This window comes from Ischnura elegans, chromosome 2, assembly GCF_921293095.1.
Source record: "Ischnura elegans chromosome 2, ioIscEleg1.1, whole genome shotgun sequence".
Taxonomy (NCBI): domain Eukaryota; kingdom Metazoa; phylum Arthropoda; class Insecta; order Odonata; family Coenagrionidae; genus Ischnura; species Ischnura elegans.
In genome coordinates, this window is record NC_060247.1 from 78,527,178 (window position 1) to 78,543,168 (window position 15,991).

The following is a 15,991-nucleotide window of genomic DNA, read 5'->3' on the forward strand; positions in this document are numbered from 1 at the left end:
TCAAAATCGAGCTAGGAAGAGCTTTTTTTGAGCTAGGAAGTTGAAACTTCGCATACACATTCTCAAATAAATTGTGCATAACTACCCAGATTATTTTGGTCCTGTGTTTTCACTTTAACAATATATGTGAGGTCAAAGTTGAGCAAATTTAGCGAAAAACGACCACCCTCGATTTTTTCTGAAAATTGCCGACTTTATCCTCGTGCAGTGGTTTTATAAATAGTTTTATCGACAAAATTGTTATACCATCTTAATTGAAACTTCTTATTCTTTCATTTGAAGGGTTTTTAAAGATTTTGTTTCATCAATAACCATAGATACATAGCAAAATGGCGGAGCCTGTTTTCAACCCATTTTTTTACATAAACGTAGAAAAAAAGTAGACATTGTCACCGGCTTACACTAAGTAACTTATATCATGTCGTTCTTTGAAGCTTCTATATTGCGAATCTAAAGTCAAACCTTGCACCAATTTGCAACCCCGAATTTTAAATCGTTTTTTCGAACGCACGGACGACTCCGGTTCTGGCCGGCGGCGGCGGAGAGTACGGCGACGCGGCAAGCGGGAGGATGCAATACGGTCTCATTCACGTTTACGTGTGGATAACAGATATATTAGTGACAGAAAATAATCACCAGAAAGTAAAATTAATAAATATTGCTACGAATGACTCTCATTATGCGATCGCTGGGCACTGCAAGAGGTGCACTGAAAGGTTTCTTTCTTTTATGAAGGAAAAGAATTGTGTTTTTATATTACGGGGAGGTCCAGACCCTTCTGCCCCCCCCTTAGCTACGCCGCTGGTCGATGCCCAATTAAAAATGGTTTAAATGTGTTATGTTCCTTTATCAAACGAAGCAATCGATTAATACCTACATCCATGTACATTTCAATTGACAAAGTTGCTTTTGCTAACTAAATTCTTTTAATAAGAGACCAAAGCCCGCGCGCACACTGTACTTTGCACAGGTTCTAGCAGCTACCAGCTGGTCTGATCCGGAAGCAACCCACAACTGGAGATTTTTTTTATTCACTCACATTTATAAGGTTAAACAGGTGCTTTTTAATACTCCACTCATTGTATTCCTTTCTATGTATGAAGAATTGCAGTGGATTTCTAATGCCACTAAACGAAAATTTCCGTTTTTGGATTAACTTCAATCATTCTAAGAATAATAGGCAGTTGAAAAATTATCTTATCAGTGGAAATCTTACATGCTGGAGGTAAAAGCAGATGTAGTTCCAGAGGAGAAACAGTGACGGCGGCTTAAGTGTACATGCCTTAATATGTTACGATTGTGTTATTTCAATCGAAATTTCCTCAGAAAATAATTCAATCGCATAATCTTTACACTGCCTGAGAACACGGAATGTGTGATTAATCAAATAAAGATATATTACAATACCTTTCAGTCAGCATTTGAAAATACCCGTTTTTCTCAGGAGGTAAATAATATTTTATGGCTATAAATTCATTAAAGAAATTCTAATACTTATTTTTTTCGCCCAATAGATCCAAAGATAGACGCGAAGTTCCATGCTGCTCGCTACACCACAGACGTGATTGCTTCCTGCGCCTTCGGCATCGAAACCAACGCACTGGAGGACCCTGGCAATGAATTCTTCAACATGGGACTCAAAGTGTTCGAGAGGACGTTCCGGCACACCCTGGACACAGCGATTATTTTACAATTTTCATCCCTCGTGAGGGTGAGAACGTTATATATACGCAAGGAATTGCTCACGTTCGTTTCTATTTATAGTCATTTGGCATTTTAATGATAGAAAAACAATACTGTTTCGACGAGGCGTTGTTATAAAGTCAAAGTTTGAATCTTTCAGAAGATGAAATTATGTCACAATATCAATAAAAGAATTTGCTGTCACTTTCTCCAGATTTGATGTAAAAGCGACCGGTTTCGGTAGTTACGCCATTCTCTCCTGAGGATGAGCATGAAATAAAAGTTGTGGAAGAGGCCTCTTTATGGCAAATGGAGCATTCTATAGCGGCCATTATTGTAACTTTACTCTTTTTGAGGGCGAGTGTTGAAATTGTATCATGCAAAAGGATTTCATCGATTTTTTATCTTAGCAACTAGAAAAATGTCAAAATTCAGCAGTAGTTATTAATGTTGTAAATTGACGCTAATTATCGGTGTTCTCTGTGAATATGTTCAATATCGGCCATTAGCAATTGAAAGTTATTTATTTATCGACACAAAAAGTATCAATGCAAGGTATGTTGTAACACATTCCACTGTTTATTTCACATAAAACTCTATTCATATAGTACTTAGTTTCTTAGGTTAAAAGGAATTACTTATTCTGGCATTCACTACGATATCTGTCTTCTTACATTAATATTGATATTTATCATGTAAATGGGCTTTTTGCAAGAAATGAGTTTTGGACACAATTTATACGGAGGTTTTCACAATGATTTACTAAATATTTTTGTTCGGGGGTTCTCACCAAGCAAAATAATTTTTCGCAGTACTCTTTCGCTTGTTTAACTGCTATCTGAGTCTTGAGAGCCAACGAGAGTTGGAGCGATTATTTTAAAATTTTATCTATTCAATGGGTATGACGCATAGATTTTACGGTCTATCGACTCGAATTTTTAATGCATCGGGAAATCATCCTTATCAACGCTTCAGTTGGAATGTATAATTATCATTCCAGATAGCCGGATCAGTGCAAAACTATCTTAAACGAAACATGATAAATGAATGTATATTAGGAATATTGAAGGATATTCACGAAATTTGTAGATTTATGCCGTGGACATAATAAGAAAAGAGATCTGCACGTTTATTTACTCATTTGTTTATTCATTTTTCCCGGTTTGATTGCCAAAACGGTATAAACAGCGCAGCGTCACGATAAGCGTCGTAATATCTTTGGTGAGCTACAGAAATAATGTTATTGTACATGAATTCAAAATATTTCGGTCACATATTACACAACTATTTGAATATTGAGTAATATATATTAACCATATTCCTCGTGGTCTGTAACAATTCTTTTCATAACGTTGAAACCATATTCCTTTAGAAGTATCACTATTTCAGATCTTTGGATCAGTGTTCATAACGAAAGATGTGGCAGATTTCTTCCGTCATCTTGTGTGGGGTGTAGTCAAGGAGCGGGAGGACAAGAACATTCAGCGGGGTGACTACATGGACATGCTGATTCAACTGAAGAACAACGGAAAAGTGTACGAAACTGGTGATGACAAGAAAACTGCCGTCGCGCAAGACGTGGACAAGATGAAAATATCCGAGCGTGAGTTGATACCAACTAACCAGATTGAAAAATAGGGTCATTTCTCCAGACCCGATATCTTAAATTTTTTGGCCTTTTTATTTTTAATTCATCTTACATTCATTCTTGAGTTCTTATTATAAATAATTCATTTTTAATCTTGAATTCTGTTTGAAAGGAGGAAAATAAATTTGAACCATTACAAAGTATTCTTCCCGATTCAGCACTCTTTCGTGAAGGAAAAAGAAAAAAAGTTAGAATCCTGTCAAGAAGCTCGTCGCGCTATCAATGATCACACTTGTAACTCAATCCGCCCTTTGAAAAATAATAGAATGGGTATGAGATGTAGCGCTCATTGTGGTTAAATTGGAGTGTCAGGTGGCATAATAAACTTTCCACGTATCTCTCCCACATATTGTCGATGAAATATAAATATGATGCTGTAAAAATAAGCATCGGATATAATAACGGTAAAATGAAAATTTTTGGCATGAACTGCAGTGAAGTTTTCTCGGGTTTCACACCGGGTCAGGTCCTCCATTTCTCCTTCCAACGTTTCGATGGACAACTCGCCCATCGTCTTCAAGGAATCCCTGAAGACGATGGGCGAGTTGTCCATCGAAACGTTGGATTCCTGATTGGATTGGATTCCTGAATCCCTGAAGACGATGGGCGAGTTGTCCATAGAAACGTTGGAAGGAGAAATGGAGGACCTGACCTGGTGTAAGAAGCAGAGAAATCTTTACTGCAATTGTTCGCCGGGAAAAAACCAAAAATTATATTACTTGTCATGAACTCTTTACGGGTTCTACACCAGGTGAGAGACTACGGTGCATCCGATGTTTCGGATAGCGACTCGTTACCCATCCTCAAGGCAAATGAAAATCTCGTTCCTAACCCCACATCAGAATCGTTTCAGAAAAATTTTATCCCTCTGGTCCTGTACGTAGTTCCATCTCTTCATATTTTTTTCCCTTTGGACTCGCACAAAACCGTCCAACAAATTGTCCTTCCTCAGACATAGGCATTTCTGGTATTTGTTATTACCATATATTAATGTGTATTAAAGTATTAGCTTTAGCATCGTTATTTAAGCATTGATTAAACATCTGTCACGCACTTATATAAACCTATCGATCCTAATTTTAAAACGTAACTCGCTGCATCCTTTTCCGTAAATGCACAAACACTCCTTAGTGCGTAGGTTAATTTTCTAATTACTCTAAAAGTAGACGTATTTTCAGTTAATTAGCTTTTAATTTTTTTAGATCGCTTCATGCTTCATTTATCTAAACTATCACTTCATATTTATCTCTTTGCACCGCATTGACGCAAGCGGTCATTGTGATGAATGACAAAATGGCGTGTAAGAATTATTTCCCAATGAAAAATAAGACCCTGATAACCCTGTTGACACTAAATTCAATGTCAAGTTAAGATTTCAAGAGAGTAGATTAAATGCAACCTTAGAAATACTAAAAATAATTGTGACTATACCTCACATTTATAATAATGGAGATAATATTTAAACATTCTAAAACGTTTAAAGGAGTGATGTTGCTTTTTTAAACTATTTTTTCAATTTGAATTCGATCCTAATTATTCTTTGGGTATGTTATCATTGTTATCTTCTGTTACTATGTTATCCACTGAGTCAGTTGCTACCGCCGTGCCCCGTCTTCTCCATGGTCGAGTCGTCCAACCTTCATATGTTTTCCAAATGCTACTAAAATCATTCAAAAATACGTTTTTGAGTCTGAAACGTCAAGCTCATCACCGCCTACAAAAGTCATACCCGACAAATGAAACAACTACTAATTTTTAGAAATAAATCACTCTAATTTTGCGATTTACAATAGTATTATGTGCTTTATTGCAGATTTTGGCGGAGATTCACTTGTAGCCCACGCTTTGGTTTTTTACACCGCCGGATATGAGACTTCGGCCACATCACTGAATTTTGCCCTGCTGGAACTTGCACGAAATCCCGATTGCCAGGAGAAGCTCATCAATGAAATAGACGAGACACTGAGGAAAAACAACGGAGAGATCGATTACGATGCACTCCGAAGCATGGCGTATTTGGACAAGGTGGTCAACGGTGAGTGATGAATTAAAAATAATATACAGTTTGCTAATGCATGAAAACTATACCCGCATAAAAAGTTTAAAGCTTCAGAAATTCGCATCAATCGATCGAATTTGACGATTAAAAATTAATATTCAGTAATTGTGACTTCATAAGTAAAGAGCAATCATTTTTGTAGGAATAAATGAAGAATATGACAAAAATTTAGACTTTGAGCCTAAAATTTGTCAAAAATATTTTGAGGTACAAACCTTAGATCAATACATAGTTTTGCGAAGTTCAATATGAAAAACCCTTAAAATAATACATTAGCAAATGTAGGAATGTCTTTAATGAATTAGAAGATGAAAACTGCACAATTAATTTAACTTTAATAGCAGAAAAAATAAAAATAATTTCTCATCCTTTTTCTCCAATGATAAAGACGAGTGATCGTTAGAGACGAACAAATGCACAATTAAAATGGCGTGATTTCTTCTTTTGGCTCCTAAACACGTCTTCTTCTAGATCAAGCCATACTTTAACTTTCTGTGCCACTTTCAATCGCCTAATTAATGAGTACTTTGGTGTGCGTATATATAATTGATAAAGCACGAGTGAATAACCGTTACGCCGAGGGCAACATTGCAATATTTGATTGGCCATTAGAGAGAGTACTGGTATTCGATATAATGTGGATCGCCTTAATTTGAAGTCAACTCTTATTTTCTCACGCTAATTATTTCTACGCCTGAATCATAATCTGTTCCGACGTCACACTAGCATTGCTTTATCGCAACGCCATGTTAGCTTAATAATAAATAGTTGGGCCGATACCGCAACAGCTAAAAAAAATGCTGGACGGTAATGGACTAAGGGTTCATGCAAGAACTGAGTCTGATAACATCGTTAACCATGACACGACGAACCCTTAAATCGATGGAAGGAAAGAGAACTACATAAATATCTGTGGTATTGTATTGGTGATATGATGTTAGTCATCACCTTTCATGAAAAATCACTGGATTCTTATCTCAGATATTTTCCCCGTGAAAAGGTTTGAAAAAACAAGGCATTGAATTTAAGCCGATGCATTTTTTCATTGAGCGTTGAATTTTTATTTTTATTCTTAAATAACACACGTACAATGTCAAAGTATTTTTTGTTCTCGCTCCACCATAGGCACCGAATAAATATCTGAAGTTGCATTGATTTTAGTGAGAATAACAAAGAGACCCAAATTAAGCACACCACGTAAGTATCATGGCTAATTAGTGATGCATAGGTATTTTCTACATCCCAGAACTCCTACGCAATCACAGGATAAAATTTCAAATTCGGAGTTATTTCTAAAAAAATGTTTGCACAAACATTATGCCGCTTAATTTCAGTAAATTTCGTGATCCCTATTACGATAATTTTTTTTAATATTTCATCACTTCGCGCCCTTAAAACAATACTTTAAAGTTATGTCATGAAAATATTAAAATATGCCATCCCTCATAAAACTTGGACCTCAGCGCTAAATATTCTTCTTCTCCCAGAGACGTTGAGGAAATATCCATCCCTTGCCGTGCTGGATAGGTACTGTACGGAGGAGTACCGCAACCCAGAGTACAACCTCGTCATCCCCAAGGGCATGAGTGTAATAGTCCCTGTACTGGGCATACACTACGACAACAAGTACTATCACGACCCATACCGATTCGATCCAGAGCGATTCGGCGAGGATACCAAGGATAACCGCCCAAGCTGCACTTACATGCCGTTTGGGGAGGGACCAAGAATATGCATAGGTGAGAAACCCTGTGGTCGAAAAGTCCATCCCATCACCGAGCCCCAAGGTACAGCCACCTTGTGTTTCATTTTCCTCACGGGTGGCTGGTGGACATGACCAATGATTGTAAACATAACACCTTCCCACCGCATTGTCTACACCTTCCCACCGCTCGATCAGCCTGATAAACCCTGGCATTATAGGCGCTCAAAAATGTTTCCATCATTTTGAATCATTTATGGCACAAGTTATGACCCTTTTTAAATACCACCTGAACGTAAAATACAAAATTTTTACCTCTTTATATGGGTAATTTTACCTCAGTGTCTCTCATATTTCATCGATAAGCAATTACTAAAAATCTCCCACTTAATTGTACCGGAAGGTTTCAAGTTGGTACGTTTTAAAAAAGGAAAGAGTCGAGAAATGAAGACAAAATGCAAGCGGTCAAACAGGAGTGGTGCATCCTCTTATTGCAGGCATTGATGAAAGATAAAATGTCTACAATCCCCTTCGACGCCACGCCTATATCTCAGAGCCCAAACATTAATTACATCTTAGGACCTTCATATACTTACCTCATTTCATCTCACTTCTTCATCTAGTTTGCCCTCTCTTACCATTGTTGGGCAAAATCCTTCCTTCGGTCACTAGCCTCAACCTCAATAAACTCACAGCCCTCAGTACTTCATTCAGCTGCCTGACTTCTTTATTTCTTCCTTTTTTCCTTCAACAGACTACAAAAGTAAGTAAATTACACCATAAAAGTAAGAGAAGCAGGCGAGATATAGTGGAATGACATCCTGTAAGTATCGAAAGAACAGAGAGATGGCACTTTTCCACAGGTTTATTATTGAAAGTACGACGCGTTTCGACCGAAAGGTCATTATCAAGTAAAATTAGGAGTTTTGGTTCCGGAGCTGTATTTATGCAAAATGAATTGGTGTCGAGTGGAAAGGGACGAACAAACATTTTTTGGCCATTCCCCACTCCTTGCCATACCATTCCCCAAGCGCACCACCCAATCATGCATACCATTCCTCCCAAACCATCCCCTTCCACCCGTTTTGCATGTATACCGTTCCGGAACGAAAAATTCTCATTTTACTTGATAATGACCTGACGGTTGAAACCGGTCGTACTTTCAATTATAAATCTGAAGAAAAGTGACATATCTCAGTTCTTTCAATAGTTACAAATTACTCCATACCTGATTCAATTTGTAAAATATTTTTAATGAATAACTCGACTTACTTCCAAACAAGAGAACCTAACAATCTATTTTTTATATAATCTTCTTCCTGAATTTATTCTTATTTAATCACAAGGAAAAAAGTCGCTGCCAGCAACAAAATAAGTACTTGGACATATATGAATCAAAACGCCTTGACTCATTGACCTATTTATAGCCCCACATACAACTCTTCACATGATTCATTTGCTATCCTCTCACAAATGCAATGATAAAATGTTCAAAAAATATATATCGCCTTTCCTTACCGTTCTTACCCAGCATTCATCCCTCGGTCACTGAGCTAAACCTCAACATCCTTACTTCCCTTGGAACATCGCTCAGCCACCTTATCGACTTCCTCATCTCTTCCCTGTTTCCTCCAACATACTGCACAATAAAAAAAATATACCAAAACTCATTCGATTTATAACATCTTTCTTGACTGATTTGGCTTGCATCCAAACAAGAGAACATAATATTCTATGTTTCATATAATCTTTTAACCAAATTTATTCTGATTTAATCACTTGAATCAATTTGCTGCCAGAAACACAGTTGATACTTGGACATCAGTGAATCTAAACGCCTTGACTCATTGACCCATTAAGAGTTCCACATACAACTCTTCACATGCTTCTTTTGCTATCCTCTCACAAATGCATTAATAAAATGTTCAAAAAATCTATGTCACCTTTCCTTGCCATTCTTGCCCAGCATTCTTCCCTCGGTCACTGAGCTAAACCTCAACATCCTTACTTCCATCGGAACATCGTTCAGCCACCTTACTGACTTCTTCATCTCTTCCCTGTTTCCTCCAACATACTACACAATTAAAAATATTATACCAACCTCATTCGATTTATATTTAACACACCTTTCTTTACTCATTCGGCGTGATTCCAAACAAGAGAACCCAATAATCTAATGTTTTATATAATATTCTAACCAAATATATTCATATTTAATCACATAAATCAATTGGCTGCCACTAACACAACAAATACTTGGCTGCAGTGAATCGAAACGGATTGAATTATTGACCTATTTAGATTCCTACATTCAACTCTTTCCATGCTGTTTTTGCTATCTTCTCAAAAATACAATGATAAAATGTTCAAAATGAGGTAATTCTATGGGTGTAAGTTATTCATGGTGATCATAATGCCCTATCCTTTATCATCCCTCTTCAGCTCAACTAGCCAACTCATCATCTTAATTTACTTCCCATAGCGATAGATCAACGTACTATATGCTAATCCGAAAACTAGTCGCACATTCAGAATCGGTTTTGCAAAGAACTCTCACCTTTCAACTGCAAATTATACTGAGCCCATCATATATGGCTGGTGTAAGCATGGAGGAGATGTCAGATTGCTTACCAAGAGGACTGTTCGGCTACTCTCAGATTAGTCTCAGGTTTAAATCCTGGATTTCTCCTGTGCAAATTTTCAACAAGATTCCGAAACAGCAAACCTCACTGTTCATGGGGATACAGCCAAACGCGCAGACCTCCTTACCCTGAGTGTGTGAAATATTCATGCACATGACTTAATTTAAGGGTAAGCTCCACCCTGACATATTTTAACCATCCTCAGGATTGAAGATCTGAGTGGGCTAGTATCTATTGACTGCATACGTTTAATACCGACTTTTATGCTTTCCAGGAATGAGATTCGCGCAGATGCAGATCAAAGCCGGCCTGATCAATATCCTCTCCAAGATGCGATTCTCAGTTCCAGACAAGTTGAAAGAAATGAAGGAGCTCCCGTTCGACATAAATTCCTTCCTGATCGCCCCAGACGAAGGTCTATTATTGACAGTGCACAAGAGGGAAACATCTACCGTGCTGTGACCATGTTACTGCCTAAAGGAATAAGGTTCCTCCTAAAATGTGGAGAAAAACATTTTCGACGCGATTCCAGTGTTACTGGTCGCCGAATGAAGGAGCGAGGTGGATATTACAAGAGTATTTTTCTCGAAAGCCTCACGAGGTGAATAGAGCAGTATGCACTGAATAAGGAGCATAGAAATATGATTTCGTAACAAGATGCAAGTATAGATATTTTCTAATATTTTTCTTCTAGTGTTCACGAATATTGCAATAATTTTGAAAAAGAATTTCGTTCATTATATTTATGTTTGTCTCATTTCTTGGTGACAGTTAAATAAATATGCGATCTATAAATTAGAGCACTCCTTAGAACTTAGAACACTATCAACCCTGACTATTATTTTATTTTGGAGAGTCGTGCCACCATATTCAAATTCAAAATACCACCCTACCGAATAATTGCGAAAATATTGTGCGTCTCCACATCCAGGAGAAAGGTTATTTCAAACGCCGAACATAATTTTAAAAAAAATGTACTTTAAGACAACACGCAACTGATATATGTCGCCCATTTCACACGGTAGATATTTACTAAGATTTCTACGCGAGAGAGAATTTCTACGCGAATATTCGGTTGGCTTTATACACTGTGATTCATTTTCCTTCTACAATCTGACCTCTTCTACTACTTAAAATGAGGTAATTGATATATGTCGCCCATATTATACGGTAGATATTTACTAAGAATTTCTACGCGAATATTCGGTTGGATATATACACTGTGATTCATTTTCCCTCTACAATCTGACCTCTTCTACTACTTAAAATAAAGCCGGAAACAGCAGAAATAATATTGTACTCATCTCTTTTACAACTCCAAAAATGGTCCTTTTTCTGTTTAGGGCCATGATGCATGACTAAATTACCATATATCCGTTTTATATAAATCCGTTTCCACTGCTGCGTTCAGGGCATTTTAAATTATATTCAAACCTTAGAAGAACACATAACAAACATCATCAGGTGCAAAAAAATAAATAATATCGTAAATACAATAAAATCTGAGAAAAGGCAATACAAATTGCGTATAAGATAAAAAATAAAGAATTAACTATCATTATTATTTAATTTCCCGGGATAACAAAATAATTACTACGTTTTCCAAATTTTTTAACATTTACTTATACTATTACTGTAATTTTTGTAATTTTTGATTTAATCGATACATGTATGTACTGATGAGTTGGAGCATAACTCCATTCACCTTTTTATGACAAATAATTTGTTTTGTTGTGAAATATGAACACATCTTATATTGATCTTATAAAAATATAAGATTTCCTTTGCCATAATTAATTAACTATCGCTTTTATCATTTATGTTACTGCGTATTATTTCTTAGAAGTAAATGTTTTTCCGCCTACAGTAAAAATCTGACTACCAAAAATATAGTATTAATATATCAATCATCTATTTGTTCTAAAAGAATAAATTATCATATCATTTTTGAAGAAAAGAGGACATGAAAAGAAAAAAAAACTGTCTTCCACTCGATCCAATTCCGATCGATTCGACTTCAATCCTGAGCAATAATAAAAAAATGAAAGTTCAATTAACAATAGGAAAGTTACCAAAGTCAATATACGTCGCATGCATAAGAACAACAGAATAATAAGTGACCAAAAACAAACAAAAATAAAGTTTTTATTCGCCATCAGGAATGAATGGATGGAGAATAAACATTCCACTTATCGGAGGCTTACATTGCCTGAAACTGGCTTTATGCTTCGAAGAAGTCAAGGAATTAAATAAATTGATTTCAATTTCATTCGGCATTAGCGGCCATGAACTTGAAGCCATGACTTACCCTGACTTACACAATATAAATAATGCCGGCCTTCGACTCCACTGAAAACAAACTCTTAGGTGAAGTTATTTGCCTATAAGTACCGTTTTCAGTGTTTGTTTCTGATAAGATAAATCCTGAGGCATGCTGTGCCTGGCACCTCAGAACGCCATGTCATGCTCCACTCCATTGAACTTCTACGCCCTCCAACCACAATTATAGCAGTGATTTCATCAAGTCATACTACGCGTCATGTAGATCACACCTCGTACCTTCGAAAGAAATCTTTAAATTATTTATTTTTTATTCATTTCCATATCACCGAAAACAGCACATATTGGCCTTTTACATTGGGAAATCTTAAACATTTCACCAATTAACCGTCCAAGAACAACCTTGCGTTGGTTACGGGCAATCTAGTCAGGCGGTACTCAAACCCGAGACCTCTTGTCTGGCAAGCGAGGACTTGACTACTCCGCCACCGAAGCAGGCGATATTAACTGGTTGTACATGTAAATGCTTGTGAGTTTTAAGTACGTATCACAGTAATTTAAATGTGTTTAAAATGAAACGACCAGCCAGACGACCACCAGATCAATAGAATAAATAGATGGGCAACTTTGCAAGGCAATGGGACAGAAAACTACATGATGCTCGCGATAGAAGAAACAAAAGTTAATGAACTCGTTTACCATTATGTTTTTGCCGAGTTTTTTTAACGTTATAAAAGAAAACTGAATGCTAATCCATCCAAGGTTCGACTTACTTTTTGCTTCTAGCCACTGCTTATCAGTAAATGTATCAACCGGAATCACTCGACTTAAAGACACAGCAGAAATTTTCGTCTAGATCAATCGGAGATACCAACCGTAGATGATAATCGGTCTTCTTCTAAAAATAAATGGGATGTGAGTGGTCAGCGGAGCTTCGAGAATATTTGGGTTGGCTTAACTACGGAAACAATTAAGATCAGACGGAGAAAATGATTTTAAACCGAGGTTAGATCAGTAGAAAGTAAAATAAGATTCTAAAAAGGATACAGATTGACAGACCTTGGCCTTTTTTATTCGACGGTCCATAAATCTTACAATCGGGGTTATAACAATGTTGTTCAGTACCTTCTCTGCATAAAACCAGCGGTGAGTACTATCAGGTTCTCCGGCTTTGTCTTAAACATCACAAATAACATACGACCCAGAATGGGGAACGTGTCCCAAGTTGACAGCAAATTTAAATCATTAATCTATACCACCCTAGATATAATTGTGTGTGTATGTCCATATATTATGCATCAATCGAATAGCTTCAGACGTTTGGTACAAGTAAATTATAATTATCATAATTACTTGTGATCCGTAGTCGATGCCTAAATTACTTCAAGAGTGCGAAAGATCCACAGAGAAAAAATCATTCGCCTTGACCGGGATTCGAGCCCGGATCCCCCGATTTCCGGTCGAGTGCTTTAGCCAGTTAAGCTACCGAGGCGTCATTATTCCCTGTGGATATTTTCGGACACTACCGGACAAGATTTTGCTGGACTGCTGAGCATATGATGCCACAAGCAGTCCAAATCGTGCGCACAGCGCCACAGCCGGAGAGCAGGCCCGGACATAGAACACAAAGAGGTGTTCGCTCTAGACTAGTTCTAAGTATACCGGGTTGCGTATACACGATTGTGCATTGCGGGTGACTCCCGTAAAAAGTTATCACCGCGGCTAGTCCCGGTACACTTTGAACTATTTCAAGAGTACAACTTGCCGGGAAAGTAAAAAGCACGCAAAACAAGTGGGATAAAAGCCTAATAATAACCTCGGTCGGAGCCCCGATATGAAGAAATGTGAATAGATAAGTCTCGTTATGAGCTATAGCTACAATCGTGGAGTGTTTTTATTCATTCCGGAAGGGAGAATGAGCTGACAAAGAGCATAGAGCAGAAGGTCAAGAGAGACCTGGGCATCGCAGCCTAATGCACACGTACACATCCTGAGGGCCTCCACTGGGGCAGGTTTTAACCCAGTTCCCGATTTTGTTTTCCACATTCTCAAAACAAATCGATCGGCCTCGTCACAGAGCTGCATCGTACTGCTTGCGGTGTAAAAATAAGTTGCCGCTGGTTGAGTGTTTTGCGGAAGAATCTTGCGCACTTGTCCCACCCAACATTTTCAGAGGTTGATTAGGTTTTCGATGAATGATAGGAAAGCCAGCAATTCAGCCAAACTTATAGCTATAGTACTTTAAACGGTCACACATAATTTCCACACTCACAATGTCATTTACAGAGATGATGGCATAATGATCTGGAACAATGGTCGGAGGTGAGGCGATTAAAAGGATGTAAATTGTATGTACCAGTGATCGTTTTATTTATCATGGATATCACAGTGGCTGATTAAGAGGGAGACGACCGAACCCGTATTTTTTTTAGAAAATTGAAAAGATCGTAATCCTTAAGGTGGCTCCTTAATGAAACTTTTACTGCCCCAACTTAACGGAAATATTTCAATATTATGTCTGAACATCTTAAACCCACTCGTCTATTGCACATATACTTGATCTCAGGCATATCGCTGAATATCTGAATCGCTGGGATATATTGCATACCACAGATGCGCCAAGAAAATTAATGAACCTCGAAACAGCGACCTTAATACGTTCCTGGGTCATTATTGCCTTATAAAAATTCCTTTTCGATACGCTACCACACAATTGCGACCTTCTCGGTCAAAAAAAGAGTTGATCATAAATACTACTCATTCCTCATTAAATAATGAAAACAACCTAATTGAGGAGGTAACAGATAAATGACAGAAGACATGGTAGGGGTTATAGAAAATACAATTGGTGGAAAGAATGCAGAAGGGCTGGAAAGGACTGAAGAGGTGAGGAAACTACTTGGGGCTGTTGGAAAGAGACAACTAGATAACATTCCATAATATAATACCCAAATTAAGTTAAATTCCTTGCCCTCACTTCATGGATTGTCCGAACTATTTAATCGTAAACCAAGGTATGAGTTATGCTGAATAAAATTTCTTGGAGTAAAAACAATGCCGATAAAGATAAAATTGATGATTAAATTCATCATTCAATAGAATAATAGTGAGGATAGTATAAATAGTATAAGAATAGTAGGCATGAGATTTCCAGAAAATTTCATCCTCCGAAAACATCTGCAGCTGCCAGCTCCTGGCGAATATATCTGAAAAAGTCTTTTGAGAATGAATGATATTGATAATATAATAATAATTCGACTTGATTTGGCGAGATTGTGATTAGAAAGTTCCATATTCCATTTAACCTGGCGTCATACATTAAATATATGCAGAAGAATGCATTTTTAAGTTACTCTGGTGATTAATGCAGTGACATTATAACAAAAGATACTTAAGACTATCCTTTAAAAAAACAACAAACAAAATTCAAACTGAACAAAGTTATATTTACCAAGTGCAAAAAGATGTGAAAAAACGTGGGAAAAACCTAAAGATTTTTACTTTCGTCCTTAAAAAAAACCACTGCAGGAAAATGCCCTCACAAGAAGAAGACGCACCTATACAATGAAAAAATTCGATAATCTGTATTGCGAAAGTACAACATGGCGCACGGCGATTTCCCTGGGAATGACTCCAGAGCATTACCTTATAGGAAAGGTACAAAGAACAATCGTTCTTAAAGGATTGGTGGAAGGAATTAAACAGGGAGTAAGAGGAATGAAATATATTCATGAGGTTAAGAGTTGTGGCAAAGAGCCAGGCGAGGGACAGTAACAGAGAGACACCTACAGGTGGAACGAAACCCTTAGGACGGGCTCGCGGGGTACACTCCTGGGGCAGGGACTGTAAGCGTTAGCTTTTCTCCTCTACCACCAGAAGGGGAAGGACGGGAAGGATCAAGGAAAGGAGGCGCCGCGCCGCCGCGATGAGAGCCCGACGACGCCTCCGGGGAGTGGATAGGGAAGGAAGGGAAGGGA

General features: G+C 37.5%; 1 protein-coding gene across 3 annotated transcripts in view; it reads left to right on the top strand.

Annotated features, from left to right (window-relative positions):
* Positions 1 to 11,535, top strand: part of LOC124154017 (cytochrome P450 6k1-like) — a 47,196-nt gene extending 35,661 nt beyond the window's left edge. For all 3 annotated transcript variants that reach the window (XM_046527490.1, XM_046527491.1, XM_046527492.1), the window contains exons 4-8: positions 1,515 to 1,711; positions 3,073 to 3,286; positions 5,145 to 5,366; positions 6,878 to 7,129; positions 10,009 to 11,535. In XM_046527490.1, the coding sequence (XP_046383446.1) occupies positions 1,515 to 1,711; positions 3,073 to 3,286; positions 5,145 to 5,366; positions 6,878 to 7,129; positions 10,009 to 10,196 (1,073 nt within the window). In that variant the 3' untranslated portion in view covers positions 10,197 to 11,535. The remainder of the gene's footprint in view (positions 1 to 1,514; positions 1,712 to 3,072; positions 3,287 to 5,144; positions 5,367 to 6,877; positions 7,130 to 10,008) is intronic.
* The last annotated feature ends 4,456 nt before the right edge of the window (positions 11,536 to 15,991 follow it).